The following is a 15,605-nucleotide window of genomic DNA, read 5'->3' as shown; positions in this document are numbered from 1 at the left end:
CACACAAACCAAAAACAAGAGTCACACAATACAAGATAGCTTTTCAGGCTGGAATGGAAATTGTAGGATTCATCATGTTCAGCATGTTCTTCAGCAAGTCCTAACAAAGGACGTAACTGTACCAGTCCAATATTTTCCACAGAAATGTCTTCAAGGTTAATCAACGCAAAATTTTCGTTATCACTGTCAGCAGAAAGAGCTATTATTATTATTAGGTTGATTCGAGATTTCTGACGGCAGTTACAAGATACTGCATTTCGTTCTCACGTTTACTTTTTCTTGCAAATGTAACACCTGAAGTAGCACAATTATGTTTATAAATGAGAAATCTATATATCCTGCATGTACAATGACTACAGACTTGTACATACTTGTACATACTGGAAATAACTCCTACTTCCTTCTTGGCACGAAGATGTTGCCACGCTTAAAGTGTAACAAATTAAAAACAGCATGCACTTACGCTTTCGCTACGCACTTTGTTCTCGCCGACACCAAGATATATATATATATATATATATATATTAGTGGTGAAGGGATGCGAGGTGTACGCAAAATCACATCCAATAATTAGGTGATTTTTTTAGGATTTCAAATTTAAATAGTCCCATTTCACGCATTAAATTGGCTGAAATGTAGAGGTAGCAATCATTTCTTGTCAATTTAAACAAACATGAATGGACATTGGAACCAGACCTGTATCCAGCTTTGGGTCGGAAAATGACAATTGAAACAAACAAAACAGTCTGTTACTGACAAAACCCACCGCAAGGCTTACAGGGTTACCTCTCTCGCTTCACACTCATTGTTTACTTTCAAGTCTCAGTAGTATTCGAATATTCTCCTCCGCAAATTAACAATATTTTCGCTTTCTTTTGATTCCGTTACTACTACTGAACAATCACGTTATTTCTACGTTTAGAAAGTAATATATGCTTTTGGTAAATGCAAAATTCCTACTTATTTAAATGACACATATTAGCAATGGTATTTAAATTAATAAAAAAAAACATTGCTTAATGTGAGTTAACCAAAGAATCAGGGCATTTTTGGATCACGGCTGATATTCAAAGAAAACTCTGTACAAAATTAAAAGAAAAAAGGTAGTTATTAACCATGTTGTCTTGTAATCGAGTAGAGTGTTTGATTCCCCGTGGAGTCATATGGACAATGGTCAGATTTCATTTCATAGTCTAGTCTCGATTAGCTTATCTGAGAATAAAGTGAACTTTAAACAAACTTGTTCAATTAAATCGAGAACACTGAACAAATGGCTTTTTTTTTTCGCGTGGTCCTTCATCTAATTAATGAAAAGTAGCAATAAAAATTTTACGTATGTTAAAAATTTGTACAGGAACCTTTAAAGTTATTTTACGCGGTAAAGTTGAGAGTGACATTTTAGGAAAATCATCTTCGTCTTTGATGATTTTATGAAGTTTCCTCAAAGTCGGTAGCTCATTTTCCCTATACATAACATACACTGTCCTCCTAATAGCAACTATCATATTTTTCAGCACTAAAGTACCCCGAACCCAAATATAAATAAATCCCAAAAAAATAGAACACCCGATATTGGTATATAAACCAGCAGTGAAGTCTATTTCTGAGGATATGCTGGGAAGTGTCTGGGCAGAATTTGATTACCGGCTTAACGTCTGCCATGTCACCAATGGCACCCACATCGAGCACTTGTAATGATGAGGTAAGGAACTTGGATAATTGTATTTTCATTTCATGCCAATATGGTTGTGGTGTGTCATTTCATATCAGAATAAATACGATTTTATTTTACATCATTACTTCTGAATCACCCTGTACACTGATTACGTTCCAGTACCAATAGTACATATTTTCTGCAGTTACTACTTTCATGTCGAATTGTCCCTTTTGGAGAGTTTGGTCATCCCACAGATTAATAATGAAAATATAAACTGAACTTTAAATTACTCTTTGCACACTGAGAAAAAAATTGTATCCAAGGGATGTGATTTTTGTATGCAAATGGTTAACTAAAGACAAAAAGAGAAGTTATGTATTTCTTGTAGATAATGATTAATAATAGGGTAATAATTCTATTTGGAACACACGCACAAATGGCAAATTTATTACAGCCTGTATGATAAATTCCAACATACCCATATACACTAATGATACTATTTGTCCTTGATCAAAGAAATAAATGGATGGACAAATATGATAAAGCCTCTCTCTCTCACACACACACAGGTATATGCATGCTCAATATCTCCCTTCAAAATTGCATTTCTCAATATTTTTACATATCACAGTGATAATGTGTACAATTTACTCAACTATTCAATCATTTGTTACCAATAATTTTAACCAAGATTTTACGAACTCATGCTCTATTATAGCATTATTTTATATACAACTGAAGTTACCATTGAAATGTCTGCCTATCATTACAATTACAAAGAGAACAGGTTCATAAAAAAAAGGTGGGGGGTCTATAGCAATTAAACCAATATTGTCATTTGACACCTAAGGCAAATTAGTAGTTTTGTACAAAACTACTGTTTTAAGTTTAAATATCAGGTGTTTCATAAATACTTGAGGGATTACAAAAAATTATTGCAAGTAAACTACTGAACTTACATTAATTACACCAGTCCAGGCGACTGGTTGATGTATGCATCACGGGTGACACGGCGTGCATCAACACAATAGTCTACTTCTTGCCACACTCATATCAACATGGGCCTGTCGATAGTGTCTATCGCTGCGATGATATGCTCCCTTAGGGCTGCGATATCATGTGGCATTGGTGAGACGAATACCCTATCTTTGATGAAACCCCACAAAAAGAAGTCGTACGGTGCAAGATCCCGTGATCTTGGGAACCAAAACATTGCACAAAACACTGTCAGTGATGTGGGTGATTTGAGTGTCACCTAGTGGAAGGAATATGAACTCTCAGCTTAACGAAACATGCACGCACAAACTGTTTGTGTTCCTATCGTGTTGATGTGTGCCTTGCCACCCGTGGTGAATAGAATCCTGGGATCCATTTTGGTATTTAGGGTTTCTGATTCAAAATCAGGGTAACCCTCTGGATAGTGAACACCTCTGCCCTGCATGAAGTAACTCCATCTCACCGAGGCCCTAATCAGCAGGTACCCGGGAGCATTACTTGTGGGTAAAGGTGGTCGGAGTGCAGTGCAGATTACATCACCTATGCTATGGCCAAGACTGAGACTGCGTGTCCACACACATGATGTTCATTCAAGGCACAGTATAATTCACAGACAATAGCTTTACCTTTTTTCTTTACATAAAATGTAATAAGACTTTATGAACATGTTTTACCAAGTAATTACAACTGAATTCTCAGAAATAAATGTACTTTAAATGTCTAAAAATTACCATAAACCTATGTTTAGTAAAAAAAAAGTGACCAAGAAATACATTTGTTATATTCAAGTTATGCAATACAAACATTACAAAATTAATTTGTATAGCAATGCATTTAATATAGCATACTAAATACATCATTCCTACTACCAATTCTGGATAACATTTTTAATTGGTTGAAGAAATCATTTTTTAAAACTGTGCATATTTGTTACGGGTTAGTTCAAATATTCTACCATGTTTTTCACACACACACACACCATGCTAATTTACACTTTTATTAATCGTCAATCGGAAAACAAAACTTGACAACTCGTCCCAGGGAAACTACTACATACGAATGGGCTACTTTTGTTATTTTAGTCGTCATGCAACAGTACTAATAAAAAGAAAAAAAATCAGTATGCCCACCACCAGCCAAATCCGTCTTCCTCATTTGTTCTTCCCTGAAGTTCTATACTAACGACAAAAAAAAAAAAAACAAGAGAAGAAGGATGGAATGGAACGTGAAAATATTACCTGCGGTGGTGGCTTAGTCTCGGGTGGCATACTGTGACCCTGGGCGAGCAACGGTTGCTTGCTCTTGATCGGCAGGCTGCTTGGCATGCTCATGCACTCGCCAGTGTTTACCTTAGTAGCTAGTAGACTCTTGATCAAGGAGGAACTCGAAGAGGGCATGGAAGTAGTAGTAGTAGTAGTAGCAGCGCTACCCTCAACCGTGGTTGTGGTGGTGGTGGTAGTAGTTGTGCCCGAGCTGGTGGTACTAATTTGAGGGGTGGTACGCAGGGGAGAGTGCGGCCCTTGTGTACTGCCTAAGAGAGCCTGGGTCAAGTGTGGATGGGCCAACACCTTCATACAATAACAAACCTGAATTAAAATGCTTTTCCCATACCAACATTCAAGTTCATTCATGAGCAAGGTACTGACGTTGCAGCAGAATGTTTAGGATGAATTTTCTTCACAATTATGTGTACACTCGCTACACCATGGCACAAAAGTCTGTTGAAGAGGGGCTAACAAGGAAACGCCACGAGATTAAACTGAAAGTTCTGAATAACCTCTACAGCATAACAAGAATCAAAACTACATAATATGAATATTTCAAACCCTCTTATGGCTTGGTTGAGTTGGTGTTTTAAGTCCACTTTATGCACAGAAAGGTTAATCAGGGCTGGACCTACAGTTTAAAGTGGGATCTGAACCACTATGTGCCTCCACTGGGTATCAAACCCGGGACCCCTTGATAACCCTCTGGCATAAAATAAATTAAATAATCAAAAAGGCTACACTACCTTTTACTTTTAACAATCCGAGAGACTCAAAAAAAGGGTAGGGAAAATCGAACCTAAGACATCCTGCAGAGCAGGCACCTATCTTAAAACTTCAGCTAATCAGCCATGTTCAAAGTGGTCTGTTCCTTCTTAGTGTTTTTTTTTTTTTTTTTTTTTGCATGTGCGAGGCTCCGACATCATAACACTTGAAGTTTATTTTAAGTCCATTTCATGCAGAGATAAGCTAATTGGGACTGGATCTAGGATTCAGACTGTTCTCATGAAGTCTGCACCTAAGGCAAGGCCATAAACTACAGCTTAGCTGAAACCAATACTGATGCTTTTCCGAAGTCTAGACATCTCTTCAGTTGCAACACGTTCACAGTCCCAATATCATGGAAATTATGCACATACAGAACAGTGCAATTATATGCAAATGTTATGGAGCAAGTGATTTTATTTTTGAATGATAACTATTTGAATATTCTGATACATTAGTCTGTGAATATTTTAAAGTAAAATTCTGAAATTGCAATGCAACAAAGATTGCCTGACATGATTTTTTTTAAAAATAAACAAGGAAAAAAAACAACTATTATATTATACCAATCTGACTCAAATTGCAAATGTTGTTTGAAGAACATCAATGGTTCATAACCCCTTTAATTATTGTATGTAAGTTTTGCCTTTCAAAAAGAATGCACATTTACACAATCTATTTTACAAACCATGACATATAAATTGTGTGTTTATAATAGGGATAGGCCGATATGAAATTTTGGCCGATACCGATAAAGGAACGATGTAAAAATTTACCAATACCGATAACCGACATTCTATTGATCCTATATAAAATTAGAAATGGTCCTTGAAGAACTTGAAAGGTTCATTGACGTCCTTAATAAATGTGTGTTTTGAGGTGACTGCAGTGAAAAAGAAATTGCATATTTAGATATTTACTTTTTTAGAAATTAGGGCATGGAGATTATCCATAAAAATTACAACAAAATGGCAGAATTTTCCACTAATTTATCAGATATTTATTGACATATCAGATCGGTAATTTTACAGATAAACCGATATGCCTATATCGGCCGATACCGATAGAGTACCGATTAATCGGTCCCATCCCTAGTTTATAATAAAAATAACAAAATGCCTGAATTTTGTAGAAAATTAGATGTTGTACATCAGATCAGTAAAAAAAATTATTGATCAAACTGATATATGAATAGTATACAAACTACACTCCTATTATATAAAGCTCGGATTTTTATGAAGTATCCTAATTTCATTCTGGCCTGTCTCTCTATGCCTTTATAGACACAACAATATTGGTTTTATTGGTTATGTAGATGTACATACACTATTTTTGAAGTTTTCTCATGATTGGTAGGTACAGAACATTGCATAAAAGCATAATTTTGGTTGTATTAGGTTGTTTTTAACACTTCATCAGATATTGTTCATAATATCACCTTTGTGCTGGCAATGCAAAGGAATTTAGTTCCTCTTCATTTGAGTTTGAGTTTAAAGTGAGATCAGAACCACTATGTGCCTCCACCAGGTATTGAACCCGAGACCCCTTCATCCTCTTTTCATATAATTATATGGGGAAAATACTAGGATTTTACCAGAGAGAAAGGTGTGCGGAGACTTTTGGTTGAAGGTTCCTTCTTTTCATTGTAGTCACTCTGTAACAGTATTGATTTAATGTGGTATTCAGCTAAGCCCTGGTGTTAACGATTATGAAGCTTTCACAATGAAGTATAAACATTCTATTTGCTGCTTATATCCTGGCAGTGTGTTGCTTGCTACTCGTTTCCATACTACTTATAAACAAGTGTAAAGACTAGCATTTGCCACTCCACGCTAAAAACTTCCAGGTGTTTCCACAACTTTGAAATTAAGCAGCATGCACGCTACATACAATCTCTTACACAATTTACAAACAAAGAAGTGACTACACTCTGCTGCAAATGTCAGTACATTGCTGATGTCTTATAATATTATTATTGCACTAATGCAGGAAGAGAATTGGGTCAAGGAGAGGGTAAAAGTGACATCCCAAAGGTGTGCAGTCTTATTTCAATAATGAACTCAAAAAAAGATATACATCTTATGTACACAATATACTACCAGTGAACTGAAAGTTGTAAAATTAAATATAACAGCATGCAGTCTGTACAAAAGGAGGGGAAAAACTGACGTCTGATGCAAAGTCAAACATTCAGTGTCCAAAAAATGAATAATTAAGCATAAATGAGTCTACATATTGTACTTCATTTAACTATGAAACAAGCTTACTAAAAAATAAAAATAATAAAACCGTTATGCATCTGAAATCAAGTTAGCTAAGTAATCAAGAAAATAAAACAAGAGCAAACTCAACAACATACCTGACTTTTAAGGTCTCCTTTGGGGATTTCTCTAGGTTTCTTTGGAGGTGCACTCAATTGTGCTTTGAGGATGGGGGAGGAAGGTGCACTAGAGTCTTGTTTCTCTGTGGTACATACTGAATTCTCTGCCGGCGGTGGCTGTGGTGAAGGCACTGGTTGAGGTGGGGGTGGTGGAGTGGGAGAATTCGGCAATTTCCGTTGATACACAGTGAGAACCTTTGCCATGGTACTCGACCGCACCTTGATTCCTTCAAATATCTGTTCCGAAACACCTCCAGGAACCTTCCTTTCACGTGGCCCCACAGAGTTTCCAAAAACATTCCTGCAGAGAGAAAAGTCACATAATTTTTGTTTACTTCACATGCAAATCAAGTTACATGTAATTGTATATTCAATAGCACTAGAAGTAGTTACAATACAATAATATTATTGAATGATGCTTATGTATCATCACATCGCCAAAAAGTGTACTATTAATATATATCAGGGGCATTCCACCTTAACATGTGTGACAATTCACACACAAAGGTTCTAGAGATGAAATTGGATTAAAATATTCGTAATGAACTGATTTCATAAAATTATGATGTAAGAAAACTTGAGTATGATGATATAGCTTGAATGCACGTAAAGCATGTAATGACAATGTGTTATGTGTGAGATGCTTTAAAAATGTAGCAAAATATGACTTCATTTGTCTGTGAAGCGTATAGGCTACAGATGCTAATAATTTTTATTGGTGAAATATGCAAATTATATGCATTCACAAACATTAAATCTTAATGCAATTAAAAACAACAATAATTTCCAGATATAATTAATTTTGTTATTTACATGGAGTATGACCACTTTTCGTGGGAAGCCCATCAAGAGAAGGTGAACTCGTTACCAAGGAAAAAGGCAATACGTACTAGTCTATGAGCAATAAATTAAATATCTTCATATTAATCATAATGTACTGTAAAGAAACATATGAGCCAACCTCTGTGGCAGAGTGGTTAGCAGAGGGCAGTATGACACAAGGGGTTCAAGGGTTTGAATCCAATCATGACCATGGGTGTTCTTTGTGAGCCGTCCCTTCATCAATTTCATCATATCATCACTCATCATCATTGCAATTAGCCAAAAGTGGCAGCAAAGCAAAGTAAAATAAATCAAATGAAGAAGCACATCAAATATTACGTTCAAATCAAACTGAAGAGGCAAAGCAAACAGTCTGATGATGATGGTTCCTGCATGTTGAGAAATCTTTCTACGTGGCTGGTTGAATGAATTAATGATTTAATTTACCTCGCATTTCTGCCAGTGTTGGCTAATTGTGAGAATGACGATAAGGTGAACTAAACGAAGGGGGCAATCACAAACACATATGGACAACACACACTGCAGGTAGGATTATACTGGCCAGGAGTTCAAACGGCAGAGCTTTGTTAGTCTGCAAAATGCAGTCCAGGGTATACTATGTGGAAGGATGGTTAACAATTGGGTCTCTTCACAAAGGATCACCCCATACATGCCCCTATCCTTCTGGTATCCAAGCATGCTAGGATAAGTGCATTAATTTAGAGGGGGGTTCCATGAAGAAATAAAAGTATTTTCTATGCACCCAAATGCGTTCCATTACTATAAAAAAATCGGAAGTTCTGGTTTACTTAACACTGTCGAAGAAATTAGTGAAAAATATCAACGAACACAAAGCACGAGACATTTCGTACTTACCTGATGCAACGGTTAAGATGTGAAGTGGCGAGATACGCTTGGCGGCCAGCTTTCAGGCAAAATGCAACATACTGTTTATGCAAGTCTGCTAATCGTACAATGCCTCCTGGACAGGATTCGTAAGATGCTTTAAGCCAGACAAGGAAAAACTGCTCGTTTTCTTCAAGCTGCGAGCTCTGCTGGTGTTGCTGCAATTGGGCAGGAGTCAGGTTTACTGGAGTTGCTACAGCAGGCTGAGGTCCACCAATCAACACACCTGGTAAACAAAAAGGAAATATTGTAAGAACTACTTAAAAAAGAGTAAGGCTTGGAACTCAGAATGGAAAGTCTAATGCAACAGTATTGTTCTGTTCATTCAACATGGTTTATAAGTTATGATTTCTTTACTCACAATTTAATTCCTTCTCATAAATATGTGAACATCGTTTGTGTACCATGTATAGTACATAAGGACCTTAACAAAACAAACATTTTTTTCCCAGCATTTATATGTAAAATACTAATCTTGCTCTTTATCACTGCATCACCATTTTTCTTGGGAATTACAGTGAAACCTTGATTTTATGTTTTTCAGGGGACCAAGGTGAAAAAACTTAAAATGCAGGAAAATGTAAAATCAAGGAAAATTTTGAAACATTTTTCTATATTGGGACCATAAAGATTGAATGTAAAATCGGGGTTCTACTGTATATGCTTATACAGTGGAACCCCAATTTTAAGTTCCAGGATTTTACATTTTTCCGCATTATACATTCAACCTTGATGGTTCCCATATAGCAAAATGTTACAAAATTTTCACCAATTTTACATTTTCCCACATTTTAAGATTTTCAGCATGGTCCTCTGAGAAACGTAAAATCAAGATTTCACTTATTTGAAGAAAAAGGTCACAATAATTATCCTTGACAAGCCACATTTGTGGGTCAATCTGAATATCTGAAACTAGGCAAGTCATACAGCCAGCCATTTTGATCACTATTACAAGAGATTTGATAATTAAATATTAGAATTAACCAACATGAGTTTTTGTCAATAACAATCGGGCAGAATTATAAAATTGTGCCCTGTCTGTCAGCATGCTTGTTTCTCGTTTTCAGACCTGTGCCTTGTCCATATTAGACATTTTCTTTTTGTTCTTAACACATGTATAGTCGTTCTTTAATTATTTATGATAACAATAATCCTGGTTATTGGTTCATTTGGAACTCCTACATTAAGCGAGGTGAAAACTTCACATTTAAGATGAGAGATATTTGAAACAGTTTTTCTTCATCTTGGTAATGTAAGTGAAACTTGACTGTTAATGGCTCAACCAAGTTTAATGTTACCAAACTTCTCCACATTTTGAATGTCAAGGAAAATTCAAACAAAAACTTGTCAACCTATTCTCTGCCACCCTGTAGCAAGCACTTCACATGTCAAAAATACTTACGCTGTGGAGTAGCTGGCTTTTGTTGTACTGTCGTGGTATTGGTTGTTGATGTGTTGCTAGTGGTGTTAGGACGGGTAACAACCTGGGTGGAAGGTGCAGATGACATGGCCGATGTTGTTGTGGTGGTAGTGGTTGTTGTGGTACTACCCTGGCTTCCGGAGACTGTTTCAACAACTCTCATTAAGATGCAAGCCTTAGGTCCGTAACTTTGCGCCTGAAATGTAAAAACCAAATAAATGAACACTAGTTTCTTTTTGGCTTTCTATGTGTATGTAGATTAAATAACATTTCCACTTTAAAGTACAATATGATGTACTGAAAGGAACATTTGTCATGTCTGCAAGTAATACACAGCATTAAATCACTTTTATCTTATTTTTGCATTATTTCAAGGATCTTATGTTCATACTTCGAGATGCACTGATCTAGTGAACATTACATGTTTTTGTCATCGGATTTGGAAGTAATTTTGATATTTATTTGAATTTTAACGAAGAGCAGCGGTGGTCTCTAGTCGACATGTCATGTGACTGCCACGTGGAAGACTTGGGCTCGATTCCCAGGGTGAGAGATCTAAGGTTGGCATTTTTCTGGCCATGTCCCCGTATAAAGCAACACTGGGGGTCACCCAGCCTCAAATCAATGGGTACCTGGGGGCAACCCCGGGGAAAATGCAGCCGGAGCATGTTGCTGATCACATCACCTTTAAAATGGCTGACAATGAGAATGTGTGGGGTCCTACTCCCACATTCCTTAAATGTACCATCATGGGACGGTGCTATATGCACAGGAAACTTTACCTTAACCATAGAAAAAGATACTTATGTATTACATCACCTATAACAACAAGTGGAAATTTTAAAATAAGATAGTGTAGCATTTATGAAAGATGGAAATTTAAAATTGCTTATATACATAGTGGCACTATGATTACATATTTTTCAGGGAGACTGTGGATAAAAATCAAGGTTCTATTGTATTTCAAGAAAGAAATGTGTTATAGTCAGGAAAAATAAGCTGCTGTCAGAGAATAATTAAGTCTAGGGTTGAGTCGATATCACTTTCAATAGCCATACCAATACAGATACTTTTACAGATTCCTACCAATACCGGTACTGATGCTTGAAAATTGTAACAATTCAAAGTTGTTCAAAATATTGATTAACACTAGAATGGAAATGTTGCATATCAATTATATGCATCAATTTTCCAAGAGTTTTGCTTTAAAACATTCAAGAATTACATCAGAATATTAAAATGCACGTTACACAATCACGAAATCCAGATTGCTGTACAATACTGGATCAAAATACATGGCAACTTCGAATTTTGAGTAAGTTCCAGGATAATTTGACTCTGCAAAAGTGTCGAGCAACATTTTTGTGGACCCCGTGAAAGACCAAAATGTCTGGTCGACACCAATAGATCCACATCCGTATTTCTCAACCCTACTTAAACACACTAAAAATTCCCCGTAATTCTTATTTATTTTTTTGCAGATAAGTAAAAAATAAAAAAAAAACTGCAACACATTATGTAAGGGTATTTTTCAGGATAGGATGCTATACTAAGGTGCAAGCTATCGTGACAGTGATGTCAGCTGGGACCGCACTACAGGTTGATGCGAAACCATTGTATCACTCCGCACAAAGCATGAAAGATTCTCTCCGTCAGAGTTGTGTCTCAAGAGTCCGCAGAGAAAGCACACAGGAGGAACGGAACGTTTTTGTGCACAGCTGATCCGCATGCGGAGAAATGTCAACGCTTCGCGCTAGCGATTTTGTCACGAACACGAAAAGATAAAAAATAACAACCAGGAAAAATAGATATATGAACTGAGAAACTACGAACTTAAATGTTTTGAATATTTGGTTGCAGCTTGGATAGGATACCGGCGAACCATGTCTCAAAATGCTGTCTGTCCATTTCCTGATGGTAGTCACCAACGCCTTTTCTCGCACGAAACACCAAACAAGCACCTCTCACAAAACCATCTTCGCTTCCTATGTGCACAACAATGAGTCTTCCTCCTTTCCCCGAAGGCTGCTTCAGTCCAGTGCTGAGCCCATGAAGAAAAGCATGCCGATGTGAAACGACGGTTGTGTCCTCCCAAGTTTTGTTTACCGAATGGCCGGCATTAACCCAAGTCTCGTCCATGTAGTAAACTGTTTTCTTTTCACATCGATATCGCTTTATTGTGCGCAGATATTGGTGCCGCCAAGCAACAATCATCATTCTTTAATAATTCTTGAAGCTTTCCTGGCGGCGAATATTGAAGAGGTTTTCTCGAGCAGCCAGATGATTTCCGGATAGGCTTTTGAGCTCTCGAGAGCTAACGTCACTCACATCTTAAGGGATTCACTTCAATCCCTGAAGATGAGAGTGACGTTAACTCTAGAGAGCCTATCCAGAAATCAACTGGCTGATTGCCCGAGAAAACCTCTTCAAATCATTCTTTCTTTTTAAAATGTAAGCTGTGTGTATATTTGATGGGTTATTTATTTACATAAATATTGTTTATCTGAACCTTACCCCCTCAAATTTTTCTTAAGTTAGCGCCTCTGGCCTGGTTCCCCCCCCCCCCAATCGCCGCCACTGTCTCTAAGGATATAATTATAATTAATAATTAAATTGAAGATAAAATATGTTTCTTAGATGGTAATATTTACTATCGCATAGTAAGAATCACAACCATGACAATAGATTTTATTGTTATTAATTATTTAAATCGGGAATCGTCACGAACGCTATCCATACTTCTTCAACCACTGACCGCGCCACACTGAACGTCGCGTTTTGCGGCAGGTCCGCCAGAATTTCATCTGTCAGAGAACAGCTGTGAGGCATTGAGGCAATAGCGTGCCATTTGAGAGCAGAGGAAAAGAAGAATTTCCACCATATTCTCGTCTGCTGCCGTTCACCGTGACAGAAACAAGTGGGGGTGGATTTTAGTTCGCATATTTTCCAGGGGTTTTCTCTTCTTTGCTGAGCAGTATATATAATTTTAACTTTGACTTGTAACAAAATAATCGTGCTGAATACTCTACATTTCAACAAGTTTTTAAGTATCTAATATTTTAAACACATTTATATGCTCTGTATACGCTGTAACGTGTTTTCATTAAGGAACTATATTTTTGTGCTCAAGCCTCGCGAACTTTCCGTTCAAAGGCACGTTGCCATCTCGTATTCATTATCCGATTCCATTCATTTTCTTGTATTTATACATCGTGCTCGTTTTAATTGCTCTTTATTTTACATGATTCCATTCTAAAAGAAACCTCGCATTGCGACATGTTGGACTTCCTTTCCTTGCATTTCAAACTATTGAAATTCTTTCCCTTGTTTGTCTTTTTTCTTAGTGCAGACAATGAAAGTATCAACGATGGAAGTTTGCAATGCTGTTACTACGTCACTGTCAAGATAGGTTGCACCAGAGTATAGTTGTAGGAATTCCAGCGCAGTTTTGTAAAAGTCCCTAACAACAGTAATTTTCTTCTGATTGATCATGATACATATCTTGGATCCACTTTGTCTTTCCAATATCATCTATCGTTAATTAAAGTTTGATTGGGACATATGCTGAGAGTTCTGACTAACCACAAGAAGTAAAAAATTGCACCAGCAAACTTTTTCTTTTCTTTTAGAACTATAAAACGATAAGAATTTCTCTTACCTCAACAGTAACAAGTGAAACAAGGGTATCAATGGCACCATGGACTCGAACGATGCTATTGCATGCTCTTTCTCCAAGTGACGAAAGAGAATACATACACTCCAAAGTATATATAAGCAACATGATGTCATGTAGTGTTAGAAAAGTGCAAACTTGTTCATAAACCTGCAAAGACAAAATAAAACATTCAATAAGAGGCAAGGGTACATTCAAGTCATGCTGTTGTTAGGAATGAATTTTGGCAAGAGACAATTTTAGAAAATCATTTTAGCTCCTCGTCAATAACGTTACTATTTCACAAATTAAATCTTCTATTAATTGATTGATAGATTTGGTGTTTCAAGTCCACTTTATGCACAGTAAGGCTAACTGGGACTGGACCTACAGTTTAAAGTGGGATCCGAACCTCAGTGTGCCTCCACCGGGTATCGAACCCGGGACCCCTTGATTTCAATGTGACGACGCTACCTCTGCGCCATCAGGGAGGCCCTCCACCTTCTATCAAATGTGACCTTACCAGATATATTTATTCAAAATAAAATTAATCTACAAAATCAAAGTAGCATATATTTAAGACATGGAAACTAATAGCAATGTAGCCTTCTTGATATGATTAATTTTTATTTAGCATTGCTTTTCTGCCACTTTTGGTTAACCACGAGAATAAGCATGAGTAATGATATGATGAAATTGTAGGAAGTCTCACAAATAACACACATGGCCAGGGTAGGTATCAAACCTGGGTCCCCTGGTATAATGGCATGTACTGCTAACCGCTCTGTCACCACAGAGGTTGGTGTGTAGCCTTTTTCACACACATTAACTAGTTTATTTTCATGGAGAATGGTGAAGGGTGGGGGGGGGTGTAGAGATATTTTATGTTCCATTTACAATTTTAAGGGATTACAGCCCACCCATGAAGGGAGGGGGGGGGCATCTGATTCCCTACCCTCTAATTAGTTACGTCTATAGCAATTTCAAATCTAGTTTAGGGTTAAGTTAATACCACTTACTCATTCAGCTAATATCAAACATACTGATTCTGTTCAGAAGTTACAAGACATGGTCAAACTTAACAAAACATGAAAGACTGCATTACAACACTGAATACTTTTTAAAGCATTATGACCTACTTCCAAGAAGTTGCCTAAAATTGCATTATTACAAAAATAATGGCAACAAAATAAGTTACGAAAAAAAAACTAAGATATTCTCAGAGGCAGGCATTTTTCAACGTTCCAGTTGGGAACAAATCTGAGAAAAAGAATACATGGACATGGCCCTGTCCCCTCCCCTTACGAATAAAACTGGCTTATAGCATGAATATACCAAGCCACCATTTGCCGATAAATATATATCGATTCTGATACCTTAACCGATATCGATGCCGATACTTGTATAATTCCAGTAAAATAACAAAGGCTAGTTACTGAGTTGCAAAACTCATCACATCACATTAGTATTAATGATATCAAATACTCCTAAACTATTCTCATATAAGATTTATATCCTTAAAATGTCCTGTGACATTTTATGTGAACATTTTTCTACCCCCAGTGGATGCAAAAAAAAAAAGAAGTTTTTGAAATGTTGCAAGCATTGTTAAAGTGTTGCAGACACACACAAAAAATCGGTGTATTATTATAAGTGTTGCTGCCAGAGAAAATTATAGTGTGTAAAATAAAATGTATGTAGTGGATATAGCGTACAGCTTGCACAAGGAATGCAAAAAATAA

General features: G+C 36.7%; 1 protein-coding gene across 8 annotated transcripts in view; it reads right to left on the bottom strand.

The window, feature by feature from the left end:
• The window catches only part of Bap170 (Brahma associated protein 170kD), a 138,591-nt gene that overhangs the window by 30,360 nt on the left and 92,626 nt on the right, over positions 1-15,605 (bottom strand). For 4 of the 8 annotated variants that reach the window (XM_083129559.1, XM_083129562.1, XM_083129563.1 and 1 more), the window contains exons 8-12: positions 13,870-14,034; positions 10,194-10,407; positions 8,762-9,017; positions 7,043-7,364; positions 3,892-4,221 (exon numbers count right to left, since the gene is read on the bottom strand). In XM_083129559.1, the coding sequence (XP_082985685.1) occupies positions 3,892-4,221; positions 7,043-7,364; positions 8,762-9,017; positions 10,194-10,407; positions 13,870-14,034 (1,287 nt within the window). The remainder of the gene's footprint in view (positions 1-3,891; positions 4,222-7,042; positions 7,365-8,761; positions 9,018-10,193; positions 10,408-13,869; positions 14,035-15,605) is intronic. The other 4 variants (XM_083129565.1, XM_083129564.1, XM_083129567.1 and 1 more) reach the window with 4 other exon arrangements.

Source organism: Lepisma saccharinum, chromosome 10, assembly GCF_977018435.1.
Source record: "Lepisma saccharinum chromosome 10, izLepSacc3.1, whole genome shotgun sequence".
Classification (NCBI taxonomy): Eukaryota; Metazoa; Arthropoda; class Insecta; order Zygentoma; family Lepismatidae; genus Lepisma; species Lepisma saccharinum.
Note: the sequence above shows the minus strand (reverse complement) of the source record. Positions and strands in the feature narration are given on the sequence as shown.